The 26122-nt window shown below is 39.7% G+C and overlaps 2 protein-coding genes and 1 long non-coding RNA gene across 7 annotated transcripts in view; 1 reads left to right on the forward strand and 2 right to left on the reverse strand.

Annotated features, from left to right (window-relative positions):
• Positions 1-460: 460 nt before the first annotated feature.
• LOC310722587 (polymeric immunoglobulin receptor-like) lies at positions 461-10373 on the reverse strand. Of its 4 annotated transcripts, none has more exons than XR_014532401.1 (6): positions 10139-10373; positions 3692-3991; positions 2773-3081; positions 2547-2654; positions 2203-2273; positions 461-1824 (listed from the first exon to the last, which is right to left on the reverse strand). XR_014532401.1 is itself a non-coding variant. In XM_083535167.1 (6 exons), the coding sequence occupies exons 1-6, from the start codon at positions 5727-5729 to the stop codon at positions 1711-1713; spliced, it is 951 nt and encodes a 316-aa protein (XP_083391293.1). In that variant the 5' UTR covers positions 5730-5788; the 3' UTR covers positions 461-1710. The 4 variants fall into 4 exon arrangements, 2 of the variants coding, with proteins under 2 accessions (XP_083391293.1, XP_083391292.1); XM_083535167.1 differs by lacking the exon at positions 10139-10373 and adding an exon at positions 5681-5788; XM_083535166.1 differs by lacking the exon at positions 10139-10373 and adding an exon at positions 5681-5788 and having other exon boundaries at positions 1608-1824; positions 2547-2647; positions 2763-3081.
• Positions 10374-11100: 727 nt separating this feature from the next.
• On the forward strand, positions 11101-13029 carry LOC310722660. The gene is made up of 2 exons (XR_014532449.1): positions 11101-11779; positions 12328-13029. It is a non-coding gene; the product is annotated as an uncharacterized lncRNA (long non-coding RNA).
• The window catches only part of sh3rf1 (SH3 domain containing ring finger 1), a 45512-nt gene continuing 31858 nt past the window's right edge, over positions 12469-26122 (reverse strand). For both annotated transcript variants that reach the window (XM_083535029.1, XM_083535028.1), the window contains exons 6-12: positions 20485-20595; positions 18871-18998; positions 18250-18420; positions 17876-18159; positions 17446-17777; positions 15854-16224; positions 12469-14906 (exon numbers count right to left, since the gene is read on the reverse strand). In XM_083535029.1, the coding sequence (XP_083391155.1) occupies positions 14738-14906; positions 15854-16224; positions 17446-17777; positions 17876-18159; positions 18250-18420; positions 18871-18998; positions 20485-20595 (1566 nt within the window). In that variant the 3' untranslated portion in view covers positions 12469-14737. The remainder of the gene's footprint in view (positions 14907-15853; positions 16225-17445; positions 17778-17875; positions 18160-18249; positions 18421-18870; positions 18999-20484; positions 20596-26122) is intronic.

Raw genomic sequence — 26122 nt, forward strand, 5'->3', positions numbered from 1 at the left:
CCAAACTCCGGCTTTCTCTTATAGTATTAAGTGTTAGAGTATTTCCATTAATCCCAGTGACTCTTTCCATCATTTACACCAGTGCAGGTTATTTAAAGAGTGAGGAATGACTACTACTACTACTACTACTTATTATTATTATTATTATTATTATTATTATTATTATTATTATTATTATTATTATTATTAAGATTAGGATGTAACCAGAACAGCCAACCCGAGCACAGAAACGGTTTGGTGTTAACCAATCACAGTGCTGAAAACGGGATAAATAATAATAATTTTAAAAAAATGTAAAGAAATAAATAAAAAGAGAGGTGCATTTCAGTTCAGGATTGTGATTGGGCAACTCTGATGTCTGATTGGCTACTTTGCTTTCAAAAGTGAAACAAACAGGATTGTGATTGGATGCATTTTTTTGTAAGCAGATTATTTTTATTGGTCAGAAATTCAAAATGTGTTTCATTCTAACGATTATAATTTTATTACTAAAGATGAAACAGTTCCAAACATGAAACATCATTCACACAGAAAAAGTATAGCACAAAATCTTTTTTAAAAATTAATAAAAAAAAAAACCCGGGGACATAGACATCATCTTCACTAATAATAATAATAATAATAATAATAATAATATTAATAATAATAATAATAATAATAATAATTTGTGGATGTATAAATGTTCATACATTTAACAAATGTGTAAAATGTCTATCTTTTTTATTATTCTCAGACATAAAACATTTCTGCTGCAAAAATATTACACCTTTTTTAAATATCTCGAATGATTTAGAAATGTAGTGAGCTTTCATGTAATAAACAAACTCCATCATTTCTTTATATAACACTGAAAGCTGATTTTCTGTTTTTATCAAAAGCTTTATAAAAGTAAAAAAAATTAAATCATGAAAGTTTCATGGTACTCTTAAACAGAAAAATAATTGGCTTTGGTGTTTATTTTATAAATGCTATTATTTACAGCAAGCAGAAAAAAAATCTTGAAAAATTTCTCCTCTCCTAACAAATGAAATTGAACTGATTACATTTTCATTAAAAAAAAAAAAAAAAGATACAAGTCTTACATTTACATAAAGCTCGATATTGCTGTGTATGTAAATAGGAATTTTAGGAATTTCACAGTGGAATTTTAATGCTGAAACAGTGACACCTAGTGGGCAGTATTATTTATTGCAGCCATAAAATCGAGGCTCTGTGTGTGTGTGTGTGTGTGTGTGTGTGTGTGTGTGTGTGTGTGTGTGTGTGTGTGTGTGTGTGTGTGTGTTTTAGATTAGCGTGTGTAAATTATGGCTTATGGTCCATACAATTACTATTTTCAGCAGTTGGTTAGACAGATAAAAAGCTGCATAATTTACTGAACCATGCAGCAGGTTAAGATTGACAGCACGTGTAATATCAATTACTTTCTCTTTTGCACTTTCTGGAGACTCTTAATAAAAATTATGCAGAATTATATCATACATCACTTTATGACATTGCTGCAAGGTCATGGCATGCATGCACACATGCCTCTGACTATTATTTACAGTTTATTAAACCACTTATTTTGCATGTAACTATGGTTCAGAACCAGTATGAGACTCAGGATGTCAAAGTAACCATATGACTGTGACCGCATGTGGGCTGATGGGGAAAATGATTATTTTGTAATATACTGTAAAATTCAGCATTATTTTATATATTTACTGTGGATTAGTTTGTTATAATGCTGGCGTATTCAGTTTTCTCCCCATCCTTGATCTGGACCCGTGCTGCTCCAGCTGTGTTTATGAGGGATACAGTAGAGTAAGTAACATCAGGAACAGTCTAGAGAAAGGAAGAACATGAAAATTATACTTATAACACAATATAAATGATGTGGCTTTTATCACTGACACTAAGATGTAAGTAAAATCCTGTATAAACCACACAAATCTTCAAGTTTGACGACTTTTTTACACCAGGTGTAGTTTTGATAGAAGCAGCAGAAGATATTTTCCTATAACACACTGGTTAATGAAAGCATGTGTGGTACATGTGTGTTACCTGCAGTGTATCACAAACACAACAGAAGCTCTAAAGGTAGAAACAAAGCTGTTCACTCTGATAAATGTAGAAGCCGAAAGTCAAAGTGAAACTCAGAGACTTAAAAATGCCCCATGATGATAGAAATGCAGCTGAACCCAAGCCTGCATGAGCACTAACCTGATCTTTCTGATTTCCTTTACGATCTGGACGTCCTTCAATAATCATGTTCTCTCCACTACTTCTTCTTCCTTATGAGAAAACATTCAGAACCTCTTGTAGGAACTACAGAATTTCACTACGTGAAGAAATCAGGTGAAGTGTGGAAGCTGCTGTTCTGCTTCAACTCACATACATTAAAACTGAGCGATGCAAAGAAACACATTTTACACTTCATTTTACAGTGAAAAGATCTTACTGTATTACTGATTTATTTATTACTGACTAACCTGCACTGATCTGATTTCCAAAAGAACACATAAAAACATTTAATCAGTGTGTGTGTGTGTTTGTGTGTTTTGTACCTTTGAGTCTCCAACAAATAAATGCAACTACACCAGAAATCACCAGCAGTAAAACTATCATAATGCTGAAAACTGTGCAATAAAATTTTGTTAAAGTTTCTCTTCTTCCTGGAGGGAAAAAAAAAAAAATCTAATTCAAACTAATGAATGTTTGTATCACTGTTAGTAATATGACACATGACACTGGAGTAAAACATGCTCACAGTCATTAATGACAAAAATGTACCTTTAACAGACAGACTCAGATCTCTGCTATCAGCCTGTGCAGAACATCTGTAGGTTCCCTGGTCCTCTTCAGTCAGGTCTGATATGAGTAGAGAGAGGTTTCCTGGAGAGTTTTTACTGACCAGTTTCACTCTGTTACTGTGATGTCCAGTCTGTTTAGGGTAAATTTCCTGAGAGTTGTTTTTATTAAACTTCCATGTTACCCTCTTCGGGTCGTTCTGTAGGTCAGTGCAGACGCAGGGCAGAACTACAGACTCTCCTATGAACCCAGTCACCTTCTCTACCCCTGTCTTCTTCACCAGCTCACAGCCTGTAAACAGAACATTTACAGGTAATAATATATAATAATAGGCTGATGTACAGACTGTGTTTCTCAGTGTGAATGTTAAGTTATAACACCTCGTCTAGTGACAGATTTCTGTAGACATTAAATGGTGTTATGACGTTTTCCAGGTCGACTTTCTTTAGATCATTATGTAAAGTGTGTTATGTAGATTTTCTCTGACTGAAATTTACATTGAGTTTTGGGTTTGTTTCATGTCACATAACATATAATTCTGATGTAACAGATATTTATAGATTTTAAAGATTTACAAATAAATTCACAAAACAATGTGACAGTGACATCGACTGAAGCCTAAATTAATGTTTATGGAGGTTTATGTCTGTTATAATGAAGGGATTATACAGGTGTCATGGAGCTCTATAAACACTACAGCCTGATTTTCATAATCAGTATTTATTGTCATTTATAACTTGACATTGATGTGTCACAATATGACTCTTAAATGAAATTCCCCTTTAGTTATGATAAATGGAGTAAATATTTTATTACAATTGTAACTATAATTCATTTAAAGACTCATCAAGTCTGCTTTCACAATAAATATCAACTTTTATTGTGTATTTAAATGTTTTACCTTTAACATAAAGCCAGATGTCTTTGTATTCCTTCTCAGTGCTGCACCTGTAGTATCCCTGATCTTCTTCTCTCAGGTCAGATATGAGTAGTGACAGATTAGCAGAAGAAATGTTATTAAACAGCTGATATCTGCCACGGTAGTGTTCATCATTTAACACTTTAGTTAGAGTTCTGTTTCTGCTGTCGCTCTCCCAGGTGAATGGCTGAGGTTTGGAGTGCAGGTCAGAGCAGGAGCAGGGTAACAGCACTGAACCACCTTTGTATCCTCGGGTTTTATTAACAGCAGAGAGAGAACAGCCTACAAACAATACATGTAATAAAGACATTATAAAGTACAAAGACCTCTTATTGAAGACCATGTAGAGAGGGTCAAATACACAACGATTTCTTTAACATGAGTAATTTTTTTTCTAATTACTTACACACATTTCTTAATACTACGCAAACATATTTCAAAACTATTCATACTGTCGACTTCATCAGCATGTATTTTTCCGTACAGCAGAAAACCACATTAAGATGTGGAAAATAACACAAAAATAATATCGGGTCGGGGGTTCAAGCCCCGGTATTGCCAAGCTGCCACTCTTGGGCCCTTGAGCAAGGCCCTTAACCCTCTGTGTGCTCTAGGGGCGCCGTATCATGGCCGACCCTGCGCTCTGACCCCAGCTTCCAAGCAAGCTGGGATATGCGAAGAACAACATTTCACTGTGCTGTAATGTATATGTGACAAATAAAGGCTATTCTATTCTGGCTCTTCCATTATTAAAATAAATACACTGATGGAAATCAAGATTGGACCTGTGGCTACTTGTGCCATACTGAAAACACAATTTGTACTGCGCATGTGCTCAAATGCGTCTACTTCACCAGAAATGTGTATTTATATCAAGAGAATTCACCAGTGTAAGAAAGGATTCCCATTCATTTGTATTTCCACGCTTCACCACTAGAGGCAGACGTATAGTTAGAACTAAAGAACTATTTCAGGTCAAAAATATCAAACTCAATATTGACATTTTTCAATCAAGAAGTAGACGCATTTGCGCACATGTGCTGGACAAATTGTGTTTTCGGTATGAATTGTGTAGTCACAGGACCCTTGTTCCGGTTTTCACGATGTACACTTACGGATCGGCAGCCATCTTGGCACTGGACAACATGTAGCTATTCAATCCATACCGGAAACGCTATGTTCTGCACATGAGCGCGAATGCGTCTACTTACTGTCTGAAGTATGTCAAAACAATTTACGGCAGTTTGTGATATTTATAATACTGTAATGTTTAACACTACCCGATCCGCAACAGAAATAGTCCTTTTCTATTGATTCTAGTGATATAAATACATATCTATACAAAAAGTGTTTCCAGTACGGTTGGAGTAGCGACACGCTTAAAAACAGATTAGCTCACTGTCTCCTTGCATCACAAAAAAAAAAAAAAAAAAAAAAAAACCCAATAAAAAAAAAGGCATGAAAGAGGAAGTGAAGATGGTGGTCAGTGGCACCAAAAAGAGGTGTGAAATTCACACGCATCTATTTGCAGCTAAGACTAAAATAAAGAAGTGACTTAACAGTTACAGGAAAATATCTTCTCTATTAGACTTTAGATGAGTAATTGAAGATAGACGCAATAAGAGATGTAATTCAGTAAATGTGTAAAAAGGATGCCAAATAATTTCACAGTAGAATCCTCCTTATTCATTATCCCACCTCTCATCATCAGAACATTTTACACTGAAGTTAATCAGGAAGAAAAATCCACATGATCAAAACTGAACAGGTCTTAAAAATGGCTTTATAACACAAGGCATGATGAGTTGCTTTACCTTCTGTTTAAAGATTACTGCTGTCGTTGGACAATTTAACTAGAAATTACACCTATTAATATTCTAATATTCTAATATATTCTAAACACAAAGCAGCTGAACTTAGAACTGTATAATATTCTCTATTTTTTCTATATTAGAAAACATATTCACTCACCTGCAGCCACCTGAAACACAACAGACAAAACATACAAGCACTTCATCATTACTGATTCTTCTGCACACACACTGACCACTCAAAGTGAACACACACACACACACACACACACACACACACTCTTTTCAGGATATTTTAATAGCCACTGCGTCATTTCTCGGTTCTCTTGCATCACTCTTCCCATGACTGATTTTTACATTTTATTCAAAACATATTTCTCATATGTCACATTTTTTTTATCTCTTCTGTATCATGTTCTCAATGTAATAATTGCTATAGATTATGTGACAGATATTTATTTGTAACATCTGTGATTGCTTAGGGCTCGCTCAAGGGCCCAGGATCAGCATTTTGGTAGTGCTGGGATTTGAACTCACAACAGTTTATATCTGAAGTGAGAAAAGGATTTGTAGCGATTGGCCAGGCAGAGGGACCGAGCTGGGAAGCATGTGCTGCAAGTTAGAGCAATAAAGGATGGAGATGGAAATGTGTTGACTAGTGCAGAGAGTGTGTTGAGAAGATGGAGGGAGTATTTTGAGCAGCTGAAAAACAAGGAAAATGAGAGAGAGAGAGAAGATTGGATGGTGTGGATATGGTGAAGCAGGAAGTGAATAGGATTAGTAAGGAGGAAGTGAGAGCAGCGATTGAGAGGATGAAGAGTGGAAAGTCGGTTGGACCAGATGAAATACCGGTAGAAGCATGGAGATGTTTAGGAGAGATGCAGTGGAGTTTTTAACCAGGTTGTTCACAAGATTCTGGAAGGTGAGAGGATGCCTGAGGAATGGAGAAGGAGTGTGCTGGTACTGATCTTTAAGAATAAGGGAGATGTGCAGACCTGCAGTAACTACAGGGGAATTAAGTTGATCAGTCACACCATGAAGTTATGGGAAAGAGTAGTGGAAGCCAGGCTGAGAGAAGAGGTGACCATCTGTGAGCAACAGTATGGTTTTATTTCGAGGAAGAGCACCATATACGCATTATTTGCTTTGAGAATGTTGATGGAGAAGTATAGAGAAGGTCAGAAGGATTTGCTTTGTGTGTTTGTGGATTTAAAGAAAGCGTACGACTGGGTAGAGAGAGGAGTTGTGGTATAGTATGAGAAAGTCAGGTGTGTCAGAGATGTGAGGGTGGTGCAGGACATGTATGAGGACAGTGTAACAGCATTGAAGTGTGCAGTAGGAACGACAGACTGGATCAAGGTGGAGGTTGGACTGCATCAAGGATCGGCTCTGAGCCCTTTCCTGTTTGCAGTGGTGATGGACAGGTTGACGGACGAGGTCAGACAGGAGTCCCCATGGAATATGATGTTTGCCGATGATATTGTGATTTGTGGTGATGGTAGGGAGCAAGTTGAAAAGAACCTGGAGAGGTGGAGATATGCGCTGGAGAGAAGGGGAATGAAAGTCAGTAGGAGTAAGACCGAGTACATGTGTGTGAATGAGACGGAGGGCAGTGGAGTGGTGTGGTTACAGGGAGAAGAGGTGGAGAAGGTGGAGGAGTTCAGGTACCTGGGGTCAACAGTGCAAAGTAATGGAGAGTGTGTTAGAGAAGTGAAGAAAAGAGTGCAGGCAGGGTGGAGTGGGTGGAGAAGAGTGAGTGGAGGAGTGATTTGTGATAGAAGAGTATCTGTGAGAGTGAAAGGGAAAGTTTATAGGACTGTGGTGAGACCTGAGATGTTGTATGGTTTAGAGACAGTGGCATTGAGTAAAAGACAGGAGGTGGAGTTGGAGGTAGCAGAGCTGAAGATGTTGAGGTTTTCATTGGGAGTGACATCAATGGACAGGATTAGAAATGAGTTTATTAGAGGGACAGCGCATGTAGGACGTTTTGGAGACAAGGTGAGGAAGGTGAGATTGAGATGGTTTGGACATGTGCAGAGGAGGGACATGGGGTATATCAGAAGGAGAATGCTGAGGATGGAGCCACCAGGAAGGATGAATAGAGGAAGACCAAGGAGGAGGTTCATGGATGTGGTGAGGGAAGACATGCAGGTAGTTGGGTTGAAAGAGGCAGATGTAGAGGACAGGGGGGTATGGAGACGGATGATCCGCTGTGGCGTCCCCTAATGGGACAGCCAAAAAAAGAAGAAGAGTAGTTTATATTTGAAGTCCTATATCTTATCAACCGAGCTACCATTTCTAAAGACCAGGCAAAAATTTCGCAGAAAGAAGAAAATAAATAACTTAATTGTCTCATTTTCCTTGCTAGGAAACTAGCATAGAGCTGTCCCAGTTTATATTTGTTAATGCTTTTTTTTCAATGTTCCCAGTTGACCACTAGGTGGCATCAGTGAGCTAAATAGAATGGGAGGTTAAAAAACCTAGAAAAGTACCGAATTAGTGGAAGACTGGCATATAGCTGCCAAATATAAAAATGTATAAATCATTATCTCGCATTAAGAATATTAACATTTGTTTAAAGCTTGATGTATATTCAATGGCTGTAAAAAATAAAAAAAAAAATAAAAAAAAATATATATATATATATATATATATATATATATATATATATATATATATATATATTGATATATTGATATATTGATATATATACAGTTATGTTCAAAATAATAGCAGTACAATGTGACTAACCAGAATAATCCAGGTTTTTAGTATATTTTTTATTGCTACGTGACAAACAAGTTACCAGTAGGTGCAGTAGATTCTCAGAAAACAAACAAACCCAGCATTCATGATATGCACGCTCTTAAGGCTGTGCAATTGGGCAATTAGTTGAAAGGGGTGTGTTAAAAAAAATAGAAGTGTGGCATTCAATCAATGAGGAAAAAACAGGTGTGAATCAGGTGGCCCCTATTTAATGATGAAGCCAGCACTTGTTGAACATGCATTTGAAAGCTTGAGGAAAATGGGTCGTTCAAGACATTGTTCAGAAGAACAGCGTACTTTGATTAAAAAGTTGATTGGAGAGGGGAAAACCTATAAAGAGGTGCAAAAAATTATAGGCTGTTCAGCTAAAATGATCTCCAATGCCTTAAAATGGAGAGCAAAACCAGAGCGACGTGGAAGAAAACGGAAGACAACCATCAAAATGGATCGAAGAATCACCAGAATGGCAAAGGCTCAGCCAATGATCAGCTCCAGGATGATCAAAGACAGTCTGGAGTTACCTGTAAGTACTGTGACAGTTAGAAGACGTCTGTGTGAAGCTAATCTATTTTCAAGAATCCCCCGCCAAGTCCCTCTGTTAAAAAAAAGGCATGTGCAGAAAAGGTTACAATTTGCCAAAGAACACATCAACTGGCCTAAAGAGAAATGGAGGAACATTTTGTGGACTGATGAGAGTAAAATTGTTCTTTTTGGGTCCAAGGGCCACAGACAGTTTGTGAGACGACCCCCAAACTCTGAATTCAAGCCACAGTACACAGTGAAGACAGTGAAGCATGGTGGTGCAAGCATCATGATATGGGCATGTTTCTCCTACTATGGTGTTGGGACTATTTATCGCATACCAGGGATTATGGATCAGTTTGCAGATGTCAAAATACTTGAAGAGGTCATGTTGCCTTATGCTGAAGAGGACATGCCCTTGAAATGGTTGTTTTAACAAGACAATGACCCCAAACACACTAGTAAACGAGCAAAGTCTTGGTTCCAAACCAACAAAATTAATGTTATGGAGTGGCCAGTCCAATCCCCGGACCTTAATCCAATCGAGAACTTGTGGGTGATATCAAAAATGCTGTTTCTGAAGCAAAACCAAGAAATGTAAATGAATTGTGGAATGTTGTTGAAGAATCATGGAGTGGAATAACAGCTGAGAGGTGCCACAAGTTGGTTGACTCCATGCCACACAGATGTGAAGCAGTTTTAAAAAACTGTGGTCATACAACTAAATATTAGTTTAGTGATTCACAGGATTGCTAAATCCTAGAAATAAAAATGTTTGTACAAAATAGTTTTGAGTTTGTACAGTCAACGGCATACACTGCTATTTTTTTGAACACACCCCTTTCAACTAATTGCCCAATTGCACAGCCTTACGAGCGTGCATATCATGAATGATGGGTCTTGTTTGTTTTCTGAGAATCTACTGCACCTTCTGGTAACTTGTTTGTCACGTAGCAATAAAAAATATACTAAAAACCTGGATTAATCTGATTAGTCACATTGTACTGCTATTATATTGAACATAACTGTAATATATATATATATATATATATATATATGTGTGTGTGTGTGTGTGTATGATGTGTATATGATTATGTATTTCCCGTCTTTGAACTGCATATAACTTGAGAGGGGATGTACAGATAATAGAATTCTATTCAAATTTGACTTTATTTTTATTTGTAAAGCGCTCTAAACAATGGACATTGTTTCAAGGCAGCTTCACACAGATAATGTGTTAAGAAATTAATCAATAAGAGTGTTCTTTATTAGTGTACTATATACTAATTTACATTTTCTTAATGTGGTAAAGTTCTGTTGAAATAGTAACTACCCTTGTTAAGTGATGAAATGTGTAATGTCCATACATCAGGAATTCCGGTGGACCCCGTGACCCCATAACACTATTCTAATGACACAAAGTAGTAGAATAGAAGTTACTTTAAACCCAACACAGGAAAAACTCCCCTGTCAGCCCCGCAGAGGGCATCACTCATAGTATAAATTTCTTCCTTAGTTGTTTCACAGATTTTCTGTAAGTACCTCTACAACTTGATTGTCCTCTACATGTTCATGAGACAATAAAGGGTTTTCTTCTATCTATTTAGAACAGCTCCATAATCATTGAATGGTTTTTACAGACAATGGCATTGAGTAAAAGACAGGAGGTGGAGCTGGATATAGCAGAGCTGAAGATGTTGAGGTTTTCGTTGGGAGTGGCGACGATAGACAGGATTAGAAATAATTTTATTGGAGGAACAGCGCATGTAGGACGTTTTGGAGACAATTGGGAGGCGAGATTGAGATGGTTTGGACATGTGCAGAGGAGGGACATGGGGTATATCGGTAGGAGAATGCTGAGGATGGAGCCCCCAGGAAGGAGGAAAAGAGGAAGACCAAGGAGGAGGTTTATGGATGTGGCATGCAGGTTGTTGGTTTGCAAGAGGCAGATGTAGAGGACAGGGGGATATGGAGATGGATGATCCGCTGTGGCGCCCCCTAATGGGAGAAGCCGAAAGAAGAAGAAGCAGCTCTATAATCAAAGAATAAGATTAAATAATGTATTTAAACTCTATTAGTTAGCATTTTAAACTGTAATAAACCATGTGTAATAGTTACAATTGTACTTTTTAAATTCATTTTATTTATTTTGAGTCATGCTCATCACTCATGACCAGCTTCTAAGTGCTCCTCAGCTCAGACATGGCAAACATGTTTAGTCAAAGATTGCCACATGATCAATATGAAAGGTGACACAATGGTTGGTGAGGTTTCCTGAAAACCAAAGTATAGGCACTGTGACAGTGTGTGTTTGTGTGTGTTTTAGTCTGATTAATTGGTATGTGTGTGTGTGTGTGTGGAGAAGAATCAGTAATGATGAAGTGCTTGTATATTTTGTTTTGTGTTTCATGTGGCTGCAGGTGAGTGAAGTTATTTCTATGGATGGGCAGAAAGGAGACAGACAGACAGACAGATCTGCATTCATCCCAGACGTATATTTATACAAAAAAAAAAAAAAAAACCTCTTCAGATGAGAGCTACTGTAATCGGCTGTAACTACCACAAGGTCATCAGCTGACTTGTGAATGTGTGTGTGACTGCAGATGTTTCCTGATTTCCTATTTGTATTCCACCTGTGTGCCAGGACTTAGTTTTCCCTCACCTCCATGAACTAAAAGACATCAGCTGCTCCCTTGTCCATCCTACTTCCACCAACACACGTTTGTCTTACTATTCTTGTGAGGACGTGGCATAACAACACTGTACATTGTACCACCGCCTTTATCTAACCCTAAACTTAACCTCAGTAAAAAAAAAATAAATAAACTCACCCATTGTCCTTTTATCAAAACAATGTCTCACGGTCAAAACCATAAGATTTCTCACTTGCAAATTCATTTGGCTGAACCTAGATATAATAAGTCTACATGTAAAAATTGGAGGCACCTCATATACAGTATATCTAGATACAGTACAGACCAAAAGTTTGGACACACCTTCTCATTCAAAGAGTTTTCTTTATTTTCATGACTATGAAAATTGTAGAGTCGCACTGAAGGCATCAAGGGCTATTTGACCAAGAAGGAGAGTGATGGGGTGCTGCGCCAGATGACCTGGCCTCCACAGTCACCGGACCTGAACCCAATCGAGATGGTTTAGGGGTGAGCTGGACCGCAGAGTGAAGGCAAAAGGGCTAACAAGTGCCAAGCATCTCTCGGGGAACTCCTTCAAGACTGTTGGAAGACCATTTCAGGTGACTACCTCTTGAAGCTCATCAAGAGAATGCCAAGAGTGTGCAAAGCAGTAATTAAAGCAAAAGGTGGCTACTTTGAAGAACCTAGAATATGACATTTTTAAGTTTTTTCACACTTTTTTGTTATGTATATAATTCCATATATAATTCCACGTGTTAATTCATAATTTTGATGCCTTCAGTGTGAATCTACAATTTTTATAGTCATGAAAATAAAGAAAACTCTTTGAATGAGGTGTGTCCAAACTTTTGGTCTGTACTGTAAGTAATATTGTTCAGCAGATTGTCATGGAGCTTAAAGCCCAGGATAAACAAACTTGACGTACAGAAGTAGCACATGTTCATAACACCATGTCCCAATCTGATCTAATCTCTGAAATGAAAAGCAAAGCAGCTTTCAATGGTCATTTGGAAATCAAGATCTTTTATTACAGTTAGCACAAAAAAAATGACAAGGACCAAATCTTCCAATGATTTAGTGAATATGAGGAGATCAACTTCACTACTAGCAGACAAAGATGAGCATGTACTAAAACCAGGGTTTATATAAAAATAATAATAATAATAATAATGAAAGGAGTGTAGATTGTTGGAGTGTAAATGTTCAAGTCAGGTATTAGTACTACATCTCACTAACGAAGCATGAGAACCGTTTGGTCTGGCACAATGAGGACATGCCTGGACCTCGTTAGCCCGATAGGGAAAGAAATACAAAAACAAAAAGGTGTGTATAATTGAAGCAGTGTGAGTGTGTCAGCTTCTGCCTGAATCCCAGGGTTTGTATGTTCCTTGCTAGTTTATTGACAGGGTGAATTCGACAAAACTTCACAGGCACTTCCTGTACGGGGGAAAAATATGTACCCAAAAAAAACTAAAAGAAAAAGAACAACACAATAACACCAGCTAGTTTGCTCTTCGAGGTCCTCTTAAACCAGCACACCTGTAAACAGTGTTTAAATCAGATCACTGATCTGATTTGAACTAAAAATGTGTCTACAGTTTTTAATGATGAAGGTCAAACACTGGATTGGGTAGAAATGTCTCCGGAAACTACAGGTCGAACAAATTCTAACTACATATGGGGTTTGGTCACGAAATAAGACGTCTTGATTTGGGTCATGACACCAAAAAAAGAGACAGCAAATTAAGTAATTTGGAAAATAACGAAATCCTTCATGTGAGTCTTGAAGGAGATCAGTCATTGTTATCGTGGGTTCTTATGGAGAAGAAAACAAGAGAAGTGATAAATAACGCATGGATTTGTGGTAAAATTGCGATGTCCTCACAATCCCACAAACCAGTGTGGCATGAACGTGCTACAGATGAACCTGTGAGGCAAACACGACCAAAAATATGAACACTGAAGTGGCGTTGCTGGGACGCTGGACTCAAGACATGAAGCAGCTCTTATCTGTTGATCAAAAGGTTAATCCCTTCTGTGTCTGGCGTAGTGCAATAGACTAAAATTAGCTGTAAGTTAGGAACATAGAAATACACACAACACCAGACGACAAAGCAATAATATGAGTGTGCTTCTGTGATCCGTCACTCAGCTGTCAGTCATACTGTCAGACCCGGAAAAAACAAAACAAAAAAAAACCATAAAAACAAAAACAAAGGGAGGCAGCAGCTATCATATCTGAATATATAAATATTAATTAGTAATTAGTACGATTTGAGTTAAATGTCTATGCCACCACCTTTCGAATGCTTTCTATGGAGCGTATTTTCACTCATTCTTAAATTTTTTTTAAATATCAAAATGTTCTATCAGAAGCATTAACCGTACTAAATCCTACTTAATCCTACTAAACCCCGTTACTGAATAAAATCTACAGCAGGTTCGTTACATCCCCAATACTGAGCCGTGTTCGCTACAAGTCACCGTGCACAAGCCGTCGCGACTTCGGACGCTCGATAACCCCCTCAAAAACATGTACGGGTATTTCTACAGACCAGATCGAATTTGAATATCTATATATATCTCTTTCTCCAGATTTCTTTTTAATTAATCAGTAGTAAATTTAAGCTCAACTCGATCTGCAGGCTGACCAACAGTAGTTTATCTTCATAGAGATCAACATCACCCATTGCTGTTGAAAAGATACATTATTTAGTAGGGACGTCGACTCCGCCCACCAATGACCGAGCGACGCGAATCAGCGACCGATCACAGTTCACATTAATCATCTGTAAATAGCCTAAATCAAAGCTACATTTTTTTTGAAAGGTGTATAATAAATCCATATTATCCAGCTTTGCTTATTTCACTCATAGAGAAGCTCTGTTCACGTATATACAATAAAGTGATGCTGCACAAGGCACGCATGTAGACCGTTCTGAAATACAGGTACATAAATTAACGGATTATCACGAACGCTTTTTCCAGCGCTGCGTCATGCTGTCTGTATGATACATGTGCTTTTTATTCGATTTTGGTCAACGTGTCTTTATGTGTTCTGCTCCAAGAGACTGTGATAGCCTCATGGCGTCCTGGATGTGTTTTTAAAAAAGAAAAATACCAGGTTGATTTGTGCTTAAATCGACAATCACGTATACATTGCTGATTCTTGTCCATCGTGTCTACCATGGCAGAGAGCTTTCCAGGCCGAGGGCAGCTGCCAACCTGGTAACAACATGGTGTTGATTTAGCTTGATAGCAAGAGGTTTTTCGAGTCAGATGCTGTCGACGAAGCTACCAGGAAAGAGGCCCGTCCGGCCGTTCCTCTGGAGCGTGCCTTTGAACCAGCCATCCTCACGCTTCTTGTGCACGAAGACGATGTCGCCCTCCTTCAGCTCCAGTTCAGCCTCGCTCTGCGGAGGGTAAGAGACTACCACACGGTACCTGCACAACCAAAAGCATGTGGGTTAATCACTGCTTTTTATGCAATGAGGTGATAGATCGTTTTTGCAGATTAATCCATACCAATAGTTTTTCCGGGCTGCATTGTACAATACAAGAGCGGCCTCTAGAGGCGAATCACAGACACCATGTACTGTTTATTTAAAGCGTCTTTTTTTTAGTCATTTTGGATGTAACTGTTTCTTTATTTACAGTGTTACATATTTTGTTTCAGTTGGAGTGGAAGATCTCCTGCTATAGAGCTCGGAACTCAATCCTGTCGAATGGCACCCCAGGCCTCCTCATGTCAACTACATCAGTACCCAACTAACACCCTTGTGAACACATGAATAAGCAGACATCTCCACATGCACACTACGAAATCTCGAGGAACATCTTCCAGGAACAGTGGAGGTTATTATAAAAGCAAAAGTGGAATAATGTGAAACAGGATGCTCGAAAAGCGCAAATCATATGGTTAGGGATCCACAAACTTAGTGAATTACTTAATTATGTAAAACTTTCTTTCGGCTCCTCCCATTAGGGGTCGCCACAGCGGCCCATCCACATGTTTGATTTGGCACAAGTTTTTACGCTGGATGCCCTTCCTAACGCAACCCTCCCCATTTATCCGGGCTTGGGACTGGCACTAAGGCTTGTGCAACCCTAATGGCTGGGGTTGGTTCCATGACTGGGTATCGAACCCGGGCCGCATCCTAACCACTAGACCACCAGGGAACCTGAATTACTTAATTATGTAATTAATGTAATTGGAAAATATTTTTCTTGGCAATTCCGGGCAATTTGCTATCATATTATAGGAATAGATTATATAGAAATATAGCGATTTAAAAGCATCATAGACAGCGATTTAAAAGCATCATAGTATGTATATAACCAGTCATATCAGTATCTCTATTTCATCATATTAAAGTACCACGTCTCTGTACCTCTCGCACACAATTGGCCGTCCGTCATGCTGCATGGACAGAAGCGAGGAGCACGGCTGTCGTGGTGGTGGTGCAATGGGGGCGGAGTTTTCCTGACAGCCGCTCCTGCGTGCAGCATCAGAATTTGATGATGATGATGATGATGATGATGAAGGTGCAGGTGTCTCAGCCTCCACAGGACAGGCCCCGTTCCGGCAATGGTTTCCTATAGCTCCTGCTGTTGTGTTGGTTACGGGCATTTCGGGTGCCATGGCTCCTTGCAGCACGTCCGCGGCAACGGTTTGCTCTGCCTCCAGAGTCGGAGAGGATGGGGGAGAGGGGCGGGACTTCTTTTTATTTGACAACAGCTTCAACAGGCCTTTCTTCTCCCTCTAAAGTGACAAAGAGAGGGCAGGGGTTTACATTTTGTAATGTACTTATATAATTAGGAAAAATAATTATATATATATAAAATATAGATCTCATAATGCTTTCTTTCATTTAATATTCAACTTTTTGTTTCCTAATACATGCTACTATGCTATTTCTCACATGCACATTAAGACACATGCATGCATTTCAACTATTTGGCATCCTCCATTCTATCTTTTTGTACAAATGGAGACACCCAGTCAGCCTTGGTTGGTACAAGCTCTTCAACATCACCTTGAAGTGTCATGGCTTTAAGGATATCAAGCCCGTTTCTTGTGAGGTAGAGCCTGAAGAAAAATGAGAGCTATGCCTGACATCCCCTAATCACACGAACAATAAAAGGGAAGCATCTATCTGAGTTAGACTGATGATAGGAGAGGCACCAGTCTGGGAACTCACAGACGTGGAGGAGGCTCCTGGCTGACAGAGACGAAACATCCGAGCGGCGAGTGCGAATTGTTTAAAATGTACACAATGACATTGATAAATTCTCAACTGCCTGGTGAGAAGGGGCGAATGATGAATGCTCGAGAGCTCAAGCATTTTTAGTTCCGGGAGCAGGTCACATGCTAGGTTTACATCCATATAGTTGATCTGTTCTAAAGTAAGAGTAGTAACTTGGATTTGTAAAAAGTTGTACTATTAATGGAAGGAGCCAATTTCAGGTATTGAGTTTAAATCCCAGTTTCACCATGCTGCCACTCCTGGGCCCCTGAGCTAGACCCTCACCCCATTTGCTGCTTGTTTGTTTATAAAATGAGATAACTAAGTCAATCTGAATAATGGGCATCTACCATATGCCATAAACATAAAAATAAATAGATACAAATAGCTAAATTATTGAATGATATAAAATAACACGTACGCAAAAGCACAGAAATTCTGACTTCAGTTTTTCTGGCACTGTTCTCAGGAATGTTATTTCGATTCAGCATTTTAAAAGCACAGATTCCAAGCCAGCAGATGCTTAATGTTTTTAAGTATCCTTAGGCTGCCATTATTGGGTGCATTGCACAACATCTGACTCAGATTCACGCCATTAAAGAGTAGATATTTAGCTAATTAAAGTAAGGAACAGAGTATATAGCACACCCACAATTCCCCAAGTGTGACATCCGATTCTAAAACTTTTTTGTATTGTTCTCATCGACAATTTGAAACTTGTTATAGTGGCATCTCACCTTACAGTCCTTGTCTAGTTTACAAGCAGGACCCTGATTGGCAGCCGAGGTACCAGGAGGCTTGGGGTTCCCGGAAGCAACTGGGATCGCCACCATGGTGCTTGGTCTCATGCCATCAACCTCCAAAGAAGCAGCGCTGATATTGGGTGGGGTAAGTGAGGCGGCGGCGCAGCCCATTGCCACTCCCATTCTGCTTGACCCAGGGTTTGTGGTGGAGGCGCTGCCAGACGACGGCTGCGGACACACAGCCAGGTGAGGCAGGAAAGCCATGGCGTTCTGGGATTGGATGGGCGTTATGGCTGCAGTGGGCCGGTCCTGACTGTGACCCACAGCTAAGGGTGCGTCAAAACAAAGATGGATTAGATCAATCGGTAGGTCCCTTTCTACACAATATTACCTTGAGTGGCAAGAAATATCGGTGATATCTTACCGGTCCTCACAGCGTTACGTGCCTGGTTAACCGTCATTTGTGATGTCACATGCATGAGCACTTTGGGATGCTGACCAGGCGGCATGTGAGCTGCTGTCACCACAGCTGCTGGAATGGGGCTTGAAGGGGCAGGGCCTGTGCAAATAGGGACAGACTTGTTGGGGTCAACGTTACACAGGGCGGCTCCGGTCGAAGGGGACGGGGAGCTAACTATGGTGACACTGCGTCCAGCCTGCGAGCACATTGTTAACGGCACTTTGGGTTGACTGCTGCTTGCCACCGTTCTAAAAACAACACAAACCAAACCTTTTGAACAACATCTCATTATATGGCAAAGGGTTATTTGCAAGGGAAAGCCCTAAAGCATAGGGTACCTGTTGACAGGACTCATGTAGTTGCCGGGAAACACTCCGATCTTGCCGGTGTGCATGGAGGTTCCTTTAAACCAGCCATCCTGGCAGCGCTCCAGCACAAGGAACATCTCGCCCTTTCTCAGCTCTAGCTCATCCTCCTTACGAGGTGTGTACGGGAACATTGCGACGTACCTGAGAGTCCCATAAACACCATACACTTAATAACCACCTCTATGAAGCAAACAAATTACCTAACATACAGACTTTTAATGGAGTCGAGCTGAAACACGACCACAAATGTGAGCTCACAAAATATGTGAGCAATTATTCTTTTTTTTTTGAAAGGCGCACAGGGATTAGTCACGCATGTTGTAGTCAGTAGTGAGAGTAATGGCAAAGAAAAGAGGTGAAAGGTCAGGGACTAAAGCTGAAGGGACCCAAAAAGACTGCAACCACAACAACCCCCTTTTCCATCCCCACAAGGCTGACCTCTGAACTCTCACCTGCGCTCAAACATGCTCAACTGCCACTCAAGAATGAGCCACGAGGTCAACCAGAGGCAAAATCTCACATGTATGGCAAATGAAAAACACGCGGAGACATACATTTTCTCCGATTGAGTGCGGCGGTTTTAACACTTACACAGTGGGTCTCTGACGTCCACTCTGGTCGCTCGCAGTGGGGGACGGCCTCTGCCCTGTGGCCAACGATGACGCTGCGCCCACGGAGGAGGATTGTGGGGGAGGAGGCGGTGGAGGAGGCAATGCTTCCTGAAATGACATAAAAAAAAAAAAATTTAAAAAAGATTTTTAGGGGGTAAATATGAAACATACAATTACCTGCACACCCTTTGGTACCCGATCATGTGACTGTTCTCAAAATTAACAAATTCAAATTTCGAGTGTAATTAAGTAATTATCGATCGAGTTTGTATAGGGCTCCTTAAGAACCCTATCCACAAATTTTGCGTGGGATTTTCTTAACATCTTCCCGAATTTCATTCTGCTGAACCTGTGGTCCTCATAGCGCTTACGTAGCATGTACATAGTCTCATAGTTAAAAGGTATCAATCCGGAGACGGTGTACAAGATCATTTTCAAAATTTCCGATATAACAGCAATTAATGGAAAATGTAGCAAGTATAATCCGGTCCCTTAAAGAAACAACAAATTTACGGATACGAGGTAGTGTGGAGAGACTGATGGAAACCCTTTATACAGAAGAAAAAAAAGAGAATATACAAAAAACGAATTAATTTAAAAAAAAATTTTTTAATTAAAAAACACTACACACTGAAAAGAAATAAACCAAATGATCACAGTCTTTAAAATCCATGGACCTGGAAGTACAGTACTGCCAAAAATGGGAGTGGCTTTTTACTACGGTTTTTACAGCTACAATACTATAGAGAACTCTGGGAATGGATCTCGCTAGTTCACTTATTCGTTTATTTATTCATCCGCTTTATCCTCGCAATCTACACATCGACTTTCTGACAGTCTATTCTCCGATTCATTATCTTCAAGAGTAACTATTTCTCTCTTGTGCTATTGAGAAAGAAAGCTATTAAAGCTGGATGACTAGAATAATAATATCATAAGAAGAAGACTCACATTTTAGCACACAGATCAACGCAGGGAGAATGAAGAGATTTAGAAAAAAGATAGGACACATGGGGTATACACACACACACACACACACACACACACACACACACACACACACACACACACACACACACACACACACACACACACCCATCAAACACAGACAAGAGTGTGTTAAGGCCAAGACATCAGTGAAAGGGGGGGGGGGGTGTCTGAGTATCTGAGTATCAGATGTCTCACTGTTCCTGCTTTTCTAATTTTAGCTGAAGTGTATGTTTGTGTGTGTGTGTGTGTGTGTGTGTGGGGTATGATATGGTTTATGGCTGTTGCTTGAAATATAAATTACTTTAAGCATTTGCACACACACATATACGAATATGAACAAACACCCACAAAAAAGTATGCACAGATGCACACAAAATGCGCACAAATATACACACACGAATACACGCACATGAATGGCCACAAAAACACACGCATAAACATGCCCAAAAATACACAAATATATGCATATATGCAAAAAATATGCACAAATACAAAACAGCAATTACATTACAACACCTGACATTTATTTTATATAGACGTAAAAATGTACACTTTTATAATTCACACACTGGCATTTACATAAACACAAAGTGTTGGAACTGACCACTGGAATGGAGGCATAGCTGATCTCTGGAGGAAAAGTGAAGACCGTGGTCGTTGTTACAGGACTGCTCGGTGGTGGAGTAACGATGAGGCCTGTTGTGCAAATATGAACCTATAATAAAAAGACAGGTGCGTTAATTAACCATCGTCGACCTGCAAAAAACACTAAAGACCCGCAACATTCTTAAAAAAAAAAAGTCTTGGGAATGTCCTCATAAAACAGAGAGACAGGACAAGCCTGAACGTGATGGCTGTTAAGAAAAACAGAGCTCGATCCCTATGAGACACATCTGTCTTCATGGGTTTTTTTTTTTCTTTTCTTTCCTTGGCATACATGACACGCTCTCGTGAGGAACTATCCACCTCAGCTTTCCACAACTAACAGGGCTGACCTGAAACTGTCAGAACCAATGAGAACACGTCTTCAGCAGCGGGAGAATGGACGTGACACGGCGGTCCCTCTGGAGCTGTTCGGAGATCTAGTGGAGCTAATTACTGACGAGAGGAGACGACGGAAGAATAAAAACTCGCTTGTATAAAAGCTGCCAGAACAGGACATCGGATTAGACACGAAATCCTGACCTCGGCATGGAGATGTCAAGAAACGTTTCCAGATGTTTGCCGTAAAGACGGGCGTATACAAATCATACGTTCATCGTTCCCAATAGGGAAGTGGAATCTCAAAATTTATGTGTTGGTCCGCCGATAGTCAAACAAATTAGGCTATATAACTGGCAAGTTGCATAATTTAGTGCACTAATTTAAAATAGGGGTGAAAAAGGGGGACATTATAGTATATACCAATGGTCTTGATATCCTTTAAATCTTAATAAAAAAAAAAAAGTCTTTGGTCCTTATCTATTCTCTAAATCCACAGAAGGAACGTAATTTAAACTTTCATCTTGCAGCTTTAACTTGATGACGAATTCAAGAAATATCGTTTTTTTTGGTGAAGAAGGTAGCTGGGATTCGGTGAGGAGGGTACTGTGTGGCCGAGTGACGTTTCTGAACTTTCTGAACTTTCTTCTGCAAAAGTCTAACGCCACAAATGCTCCTAAGATACCAAGAATCTTGTCCCTTTCTACTCTGCGGACCTGCATGATCCACCCTGATGCAGTTCTTATCGATAAGAAAAAAAAAAAACACTTGGTGGTGCTGGGAAGTAGAGGTCGACCGATCAATCGGTTTTGCCGAATAAATTGAAACAGATAGTGGATTGCTGGGAAAATTGACTATCAGCAAAAATCCAGAGTTTTTCCGGGTTGCGTCCGTTGCTGGGGCGTCTGAGAATGTCTGCTTTTATTACAAGAGCAGCCTCTGGAGGTGAATCACTGATGCCACATGCTGTTTGTTTTTACAATTGAGCCTGTGCGTTGCACGGAGAGCGCTATATTATATTTACATCTTATAATTTATTAATTATAATCATTATATTTATTAACTGATATATATTATATAATTATATATCTCGTTTGATTAATCGGTTATTAGCTGGTAAGAGCAAACCCTCGGTATCAGTAAAATCCGGTCAACCTCTACTGAGACTGGCTCCACATGGACCACCAAAACAATAGATTGTACCACTACGAAACCTTGAATGAACTTTTCCCTTCACTAACTTTTCCCTAGCCGACCCAAAGCTGTTCCATCATCACAATGCCCCTGTGCAGGAAGCCAGCTCCATGAAGATATGCTTTACTTGGGTTGGAGTAGAAGATCTTGACCGGTCTGCTTTAGAGATCTGGAAGCTGATCCACAAAATCTAGTGCCATATAGTGGATGCTTTTTATGATTATTTGACTCGCAGCTCTGTTCATACGCCGACAATTATGGCTCAGCTGTGTCTCCTTTTTGTTCCGTTCAACATTAAACATTTAACAGCTCTGTGCGAGGACTGGGTAATGCCTCACTTGTGAGGAATTTTACAAGAAAGCGGCTGCCAAAATAATTAAAAAGTTAAAAAGTAATAAAACGTTAACGCACAGCATCGCATGAATTCGATTGGACCAATGAGGTATTATGTTTTATTTCAAAATCTATTAACGCCATCAACATCGTAGCTAAGACTCCCTTGTTCAAACTTATTGGTAATTGCTGCCTTCTATTTCATATTAATTGCTTAAAATACCATCAGCATTTTCCTACCCCCCCCCCCCCCACACACACACACACACACACACACACACACACACTTATTCACATAGACGCTGGGGTCTAGTCAAATTGGAATGATATTTTTACGTCCAACAAGTTTCTTTATTTTATTTTTGGAACTATTACTATTGGATATTACACGTACACTATATAGACAACAATTTGTGGACACCTAAAAATAAGATGTGGTTTTTTTTCTAAACATTTCATTTTACAATTAGTCCCCATTTTGCTTTCCACTAAAATCTTTCACAAGGGTTAAGTGAGGTACTGACATAGGCGAGGTGAGGAGGCCTGGGGTACCGATCCAATTTATTCCAAAGGTGTTTGATAGGGTTGAGGGTCAGAGCTCAAAATTTCATTCTACCACATCTAACGACATGTACAATGGTGTGCCTCGAAATTTGTGGTTAAAGTTTTGGGAAAGTGCCGGTCCCAAGCCCGGATAAATGGGGCGGGTTGCGTTTGGAAGGGCATCCAGCGTAAAACATGTGCCAAATCCAACATGCGGATCATGAATATGGATGATCCGCTGTGGCGACCCCTAATGGGAGAAGCCGAAAGAACAGTCACATTATATCTTTAATCCTAAAGGAAATGAAAAAGAAAATCCTAGTTGTACTGTTCAAACGTTCTTTATGAACTGATTATTGAATCAGTGCCCTGTCACGGCCTGTCCTTTCAGCAGCACCACCGAGCTTTGTGCTCAAACTGTCCTTAATCCATGTGTCCATTAAAACCAACACACTTGCTGAATGGAGAGATTAACATCCATAAAAAAAAAATTAAAAAAAAAAATATTAATCTACCCAGTCTATTGATGACTTTTAAACCTTCTTTATTTCTTTTCAGCAGGTAAAAACCTGCTACGGAACCAGAGAATATGAACACTTTTGTTTTGCTTGCCAAAGCCGTCATGACCCTCCTAAAGCAGAACAATTAATATTACAGCCATAGAAACATAGCAATGGTAACCAATGCCACAAAGCAGTATAAAAAAAAGAAACAAAAAAACTCCATATGCATTGAGCATGTCACAAAAAAAAGTGAAATTCCACACCAGTCCCAAGCAGCAACCAAAACAAACGGGTTTAAAGTAAGAATGCTGGGGGGTAAAAAAAAACACTCAGGAGAACCATAAAGGTAACGAAGTTCCAAGGAAGTCTAACTTGGACCGTAAAGCGACGCTCATGCAAAGGAGCCAGAAACAGGAGACGACGGGGACACGAGCGAAGTAACAATTCTACAGAAATCCCAATATCCTCCTGCCCCATTTTTTTTAAAACTCGGTTTCATTTCCTGATCTCGCTCTCACGGTGCACAGGAAGTCTTTCGGCAAGGATTCTGCATATTCTATAGCTGCCTAGAGGACGATCAATCACGGACATCTTTATCGCGGTTTTCTGTTTTTTTTTTTCTCTCTCTTGGTCCAGAATTCTCCTCACCCAGCCGACTGCATGACCTGAAACTACCTTCTCGCTCGCACGTTCCAGAAGACGAAGCACTAAAAGTTATTGCGTGTAATAAATTGTGTGTGACCGCGACAAGGCCAAGTTAACGTTGCCAGATCAGTCATTAACCCGTAGCGCGGTATTTGCGCGCGCATTCGTGTGCACACGTGTGTTCTGATTAATATGACTTGTGTGTGTGCAGGGATTGAGCGTTGAGAGATTTAGAGTGTGTGTCTAGGATGTGTACGAGAGACCGACATGCACGAGAACCTTTACTTTACTTTCTGTACAGCGCTATGGAGAGCCTGGAAGGTGTCTGAGCCTGAAAGGAAATTTACTCTTCGAAACCCAAGCTTCCGAACTGCCCACTCACTTCCTCTGTGGCTGAACAGTAGACACATAGGGACACGTCGGGGAGCTGGAAAACCGGCGGGTGCTTTGTAATTTCCCCTCAACGTTTAAGTCATTGCTGTTTTCCGAGGAACAACGCGCACACTGGGTGAGCACATGATAGCTTCTAACGGAAGGGGATGATGGATAACTCATGGGTTCTGGGCGATATATGAGGCTTATCATTGCATGCTTTGAAATGTTTGCTCATGCTTCATCATAGGGGCTGAGAAAAGCAATATCTACCATCTTCTGCACACATGAGCTCAGAAATTGGCTAGTGGTGGAAGGGAGAAAGAGAAAAAAAGACAAACATTATTCCTCCCACACAAACCACTCCAATTACCATTTCTTGGATTCCCATTGAGAAAGCATATACATTTCTGCTTCTAACTCTCGTATGCTGTTTACAATCAATCTGTATTCCTTATGTGTATATGTTAATAATGGATATACACAATATGGATTTTTTGAACGTCTCATTCCACATTTAATCCCCATTTGCCGTTATAATAACCTCCATTTTTGATGAGGAGGCCTGGGGTGCCGTTCCAAATAATCCAATAATCCAAAAGGTGTTCAATAGGTTCAAAGTCAGAGCTCTATGGCTGTAGATCTTCCAATCCAAAGCATGTAAAGCATATTCTCATGGAGCTGGATTTGTGCATCGTCAGGCTGGAACAGGTTTGGGTCTCGGAGGTGGGAACTGAAGGGAAAATTTCACAAATTGTGGGTTTCCAATTTTGTGCTAAAATCTCAGGGAAGAACCACATGTTTGGTCTCACAATACTGCTATCTATGGTTATGATAAAGGTGGGAATTGGCCAAGATTAAATTAGGAGGATAGGAGAGAAAAAAAACGTAATAGGCTGCAAATATTTTAAAGAAATTACCTGTAAAACGTCAACCATTTAGTTCAAATCTACGACTCAGTTTTTTGCAATCCATATTATTAAAGCACATAAGCATAATACAGTAATATCTCGATACTATGGAACTCGATGAGTGCTGAAATAACGAGTACCAACTCGTACTTGAGTCGCATTGATGCCACCCTCATACAACACTAGCTATGATCTTTTTTCACTTTCATCGTGGCTCTACTTATTTGCCTTTCAAGTCTTATTGCTATCCTTTCCAGGCTTCCTGGAAGCATTTTAAACCACTTTAGGATCCATGATTTACACTGAAAATGCACAGAAAGCAGAAAAGGCACTCTATGGCACTGTTCGCGAGCTAACGCAAGACTCGTCGTGCTTCTTACTGAAGATTTAAAGATTTTAAGGGTACAGATTTTTACACAGAATAGTATAATGTTAAAGGACTTGTAGCACATACATTTTTTTTTTAAATAGTTTGTAAACATCCAACGTACTAAGAACTGAGATTTATAACGATCTGTACACTCGTCTTAATGACCTATGAATAGAACGTGTCGCCGAAAATCCGCCAAACATAATGACCGAATTGACTTTTTCACTGAACAGATGATGGATTTCGAGCGTTCAAAGTTGTCTGCGCCTACATGTGTTTGTGGACGTGAAGCAGGGGAACTGGTTGCGCTCGAACTCGGGGAAGAGTCCAATAAAACGTCTGGCTTCCAAACGGCGCTTCGTCTGCCAAGGCGCAATTCCTCGAGGAGTC

The sequence above is a fragment of the Silurus aristotelis genome, assembly GCF_946808225.1.
Source record: "Silurus aristotelis genome assembly, chromosome: 29".
NCBI lineage: Eukaryota > Metazoa > Chordata > Actinopteri > Siluriformes > Siluridae > Silurus > Silurus aristotelis.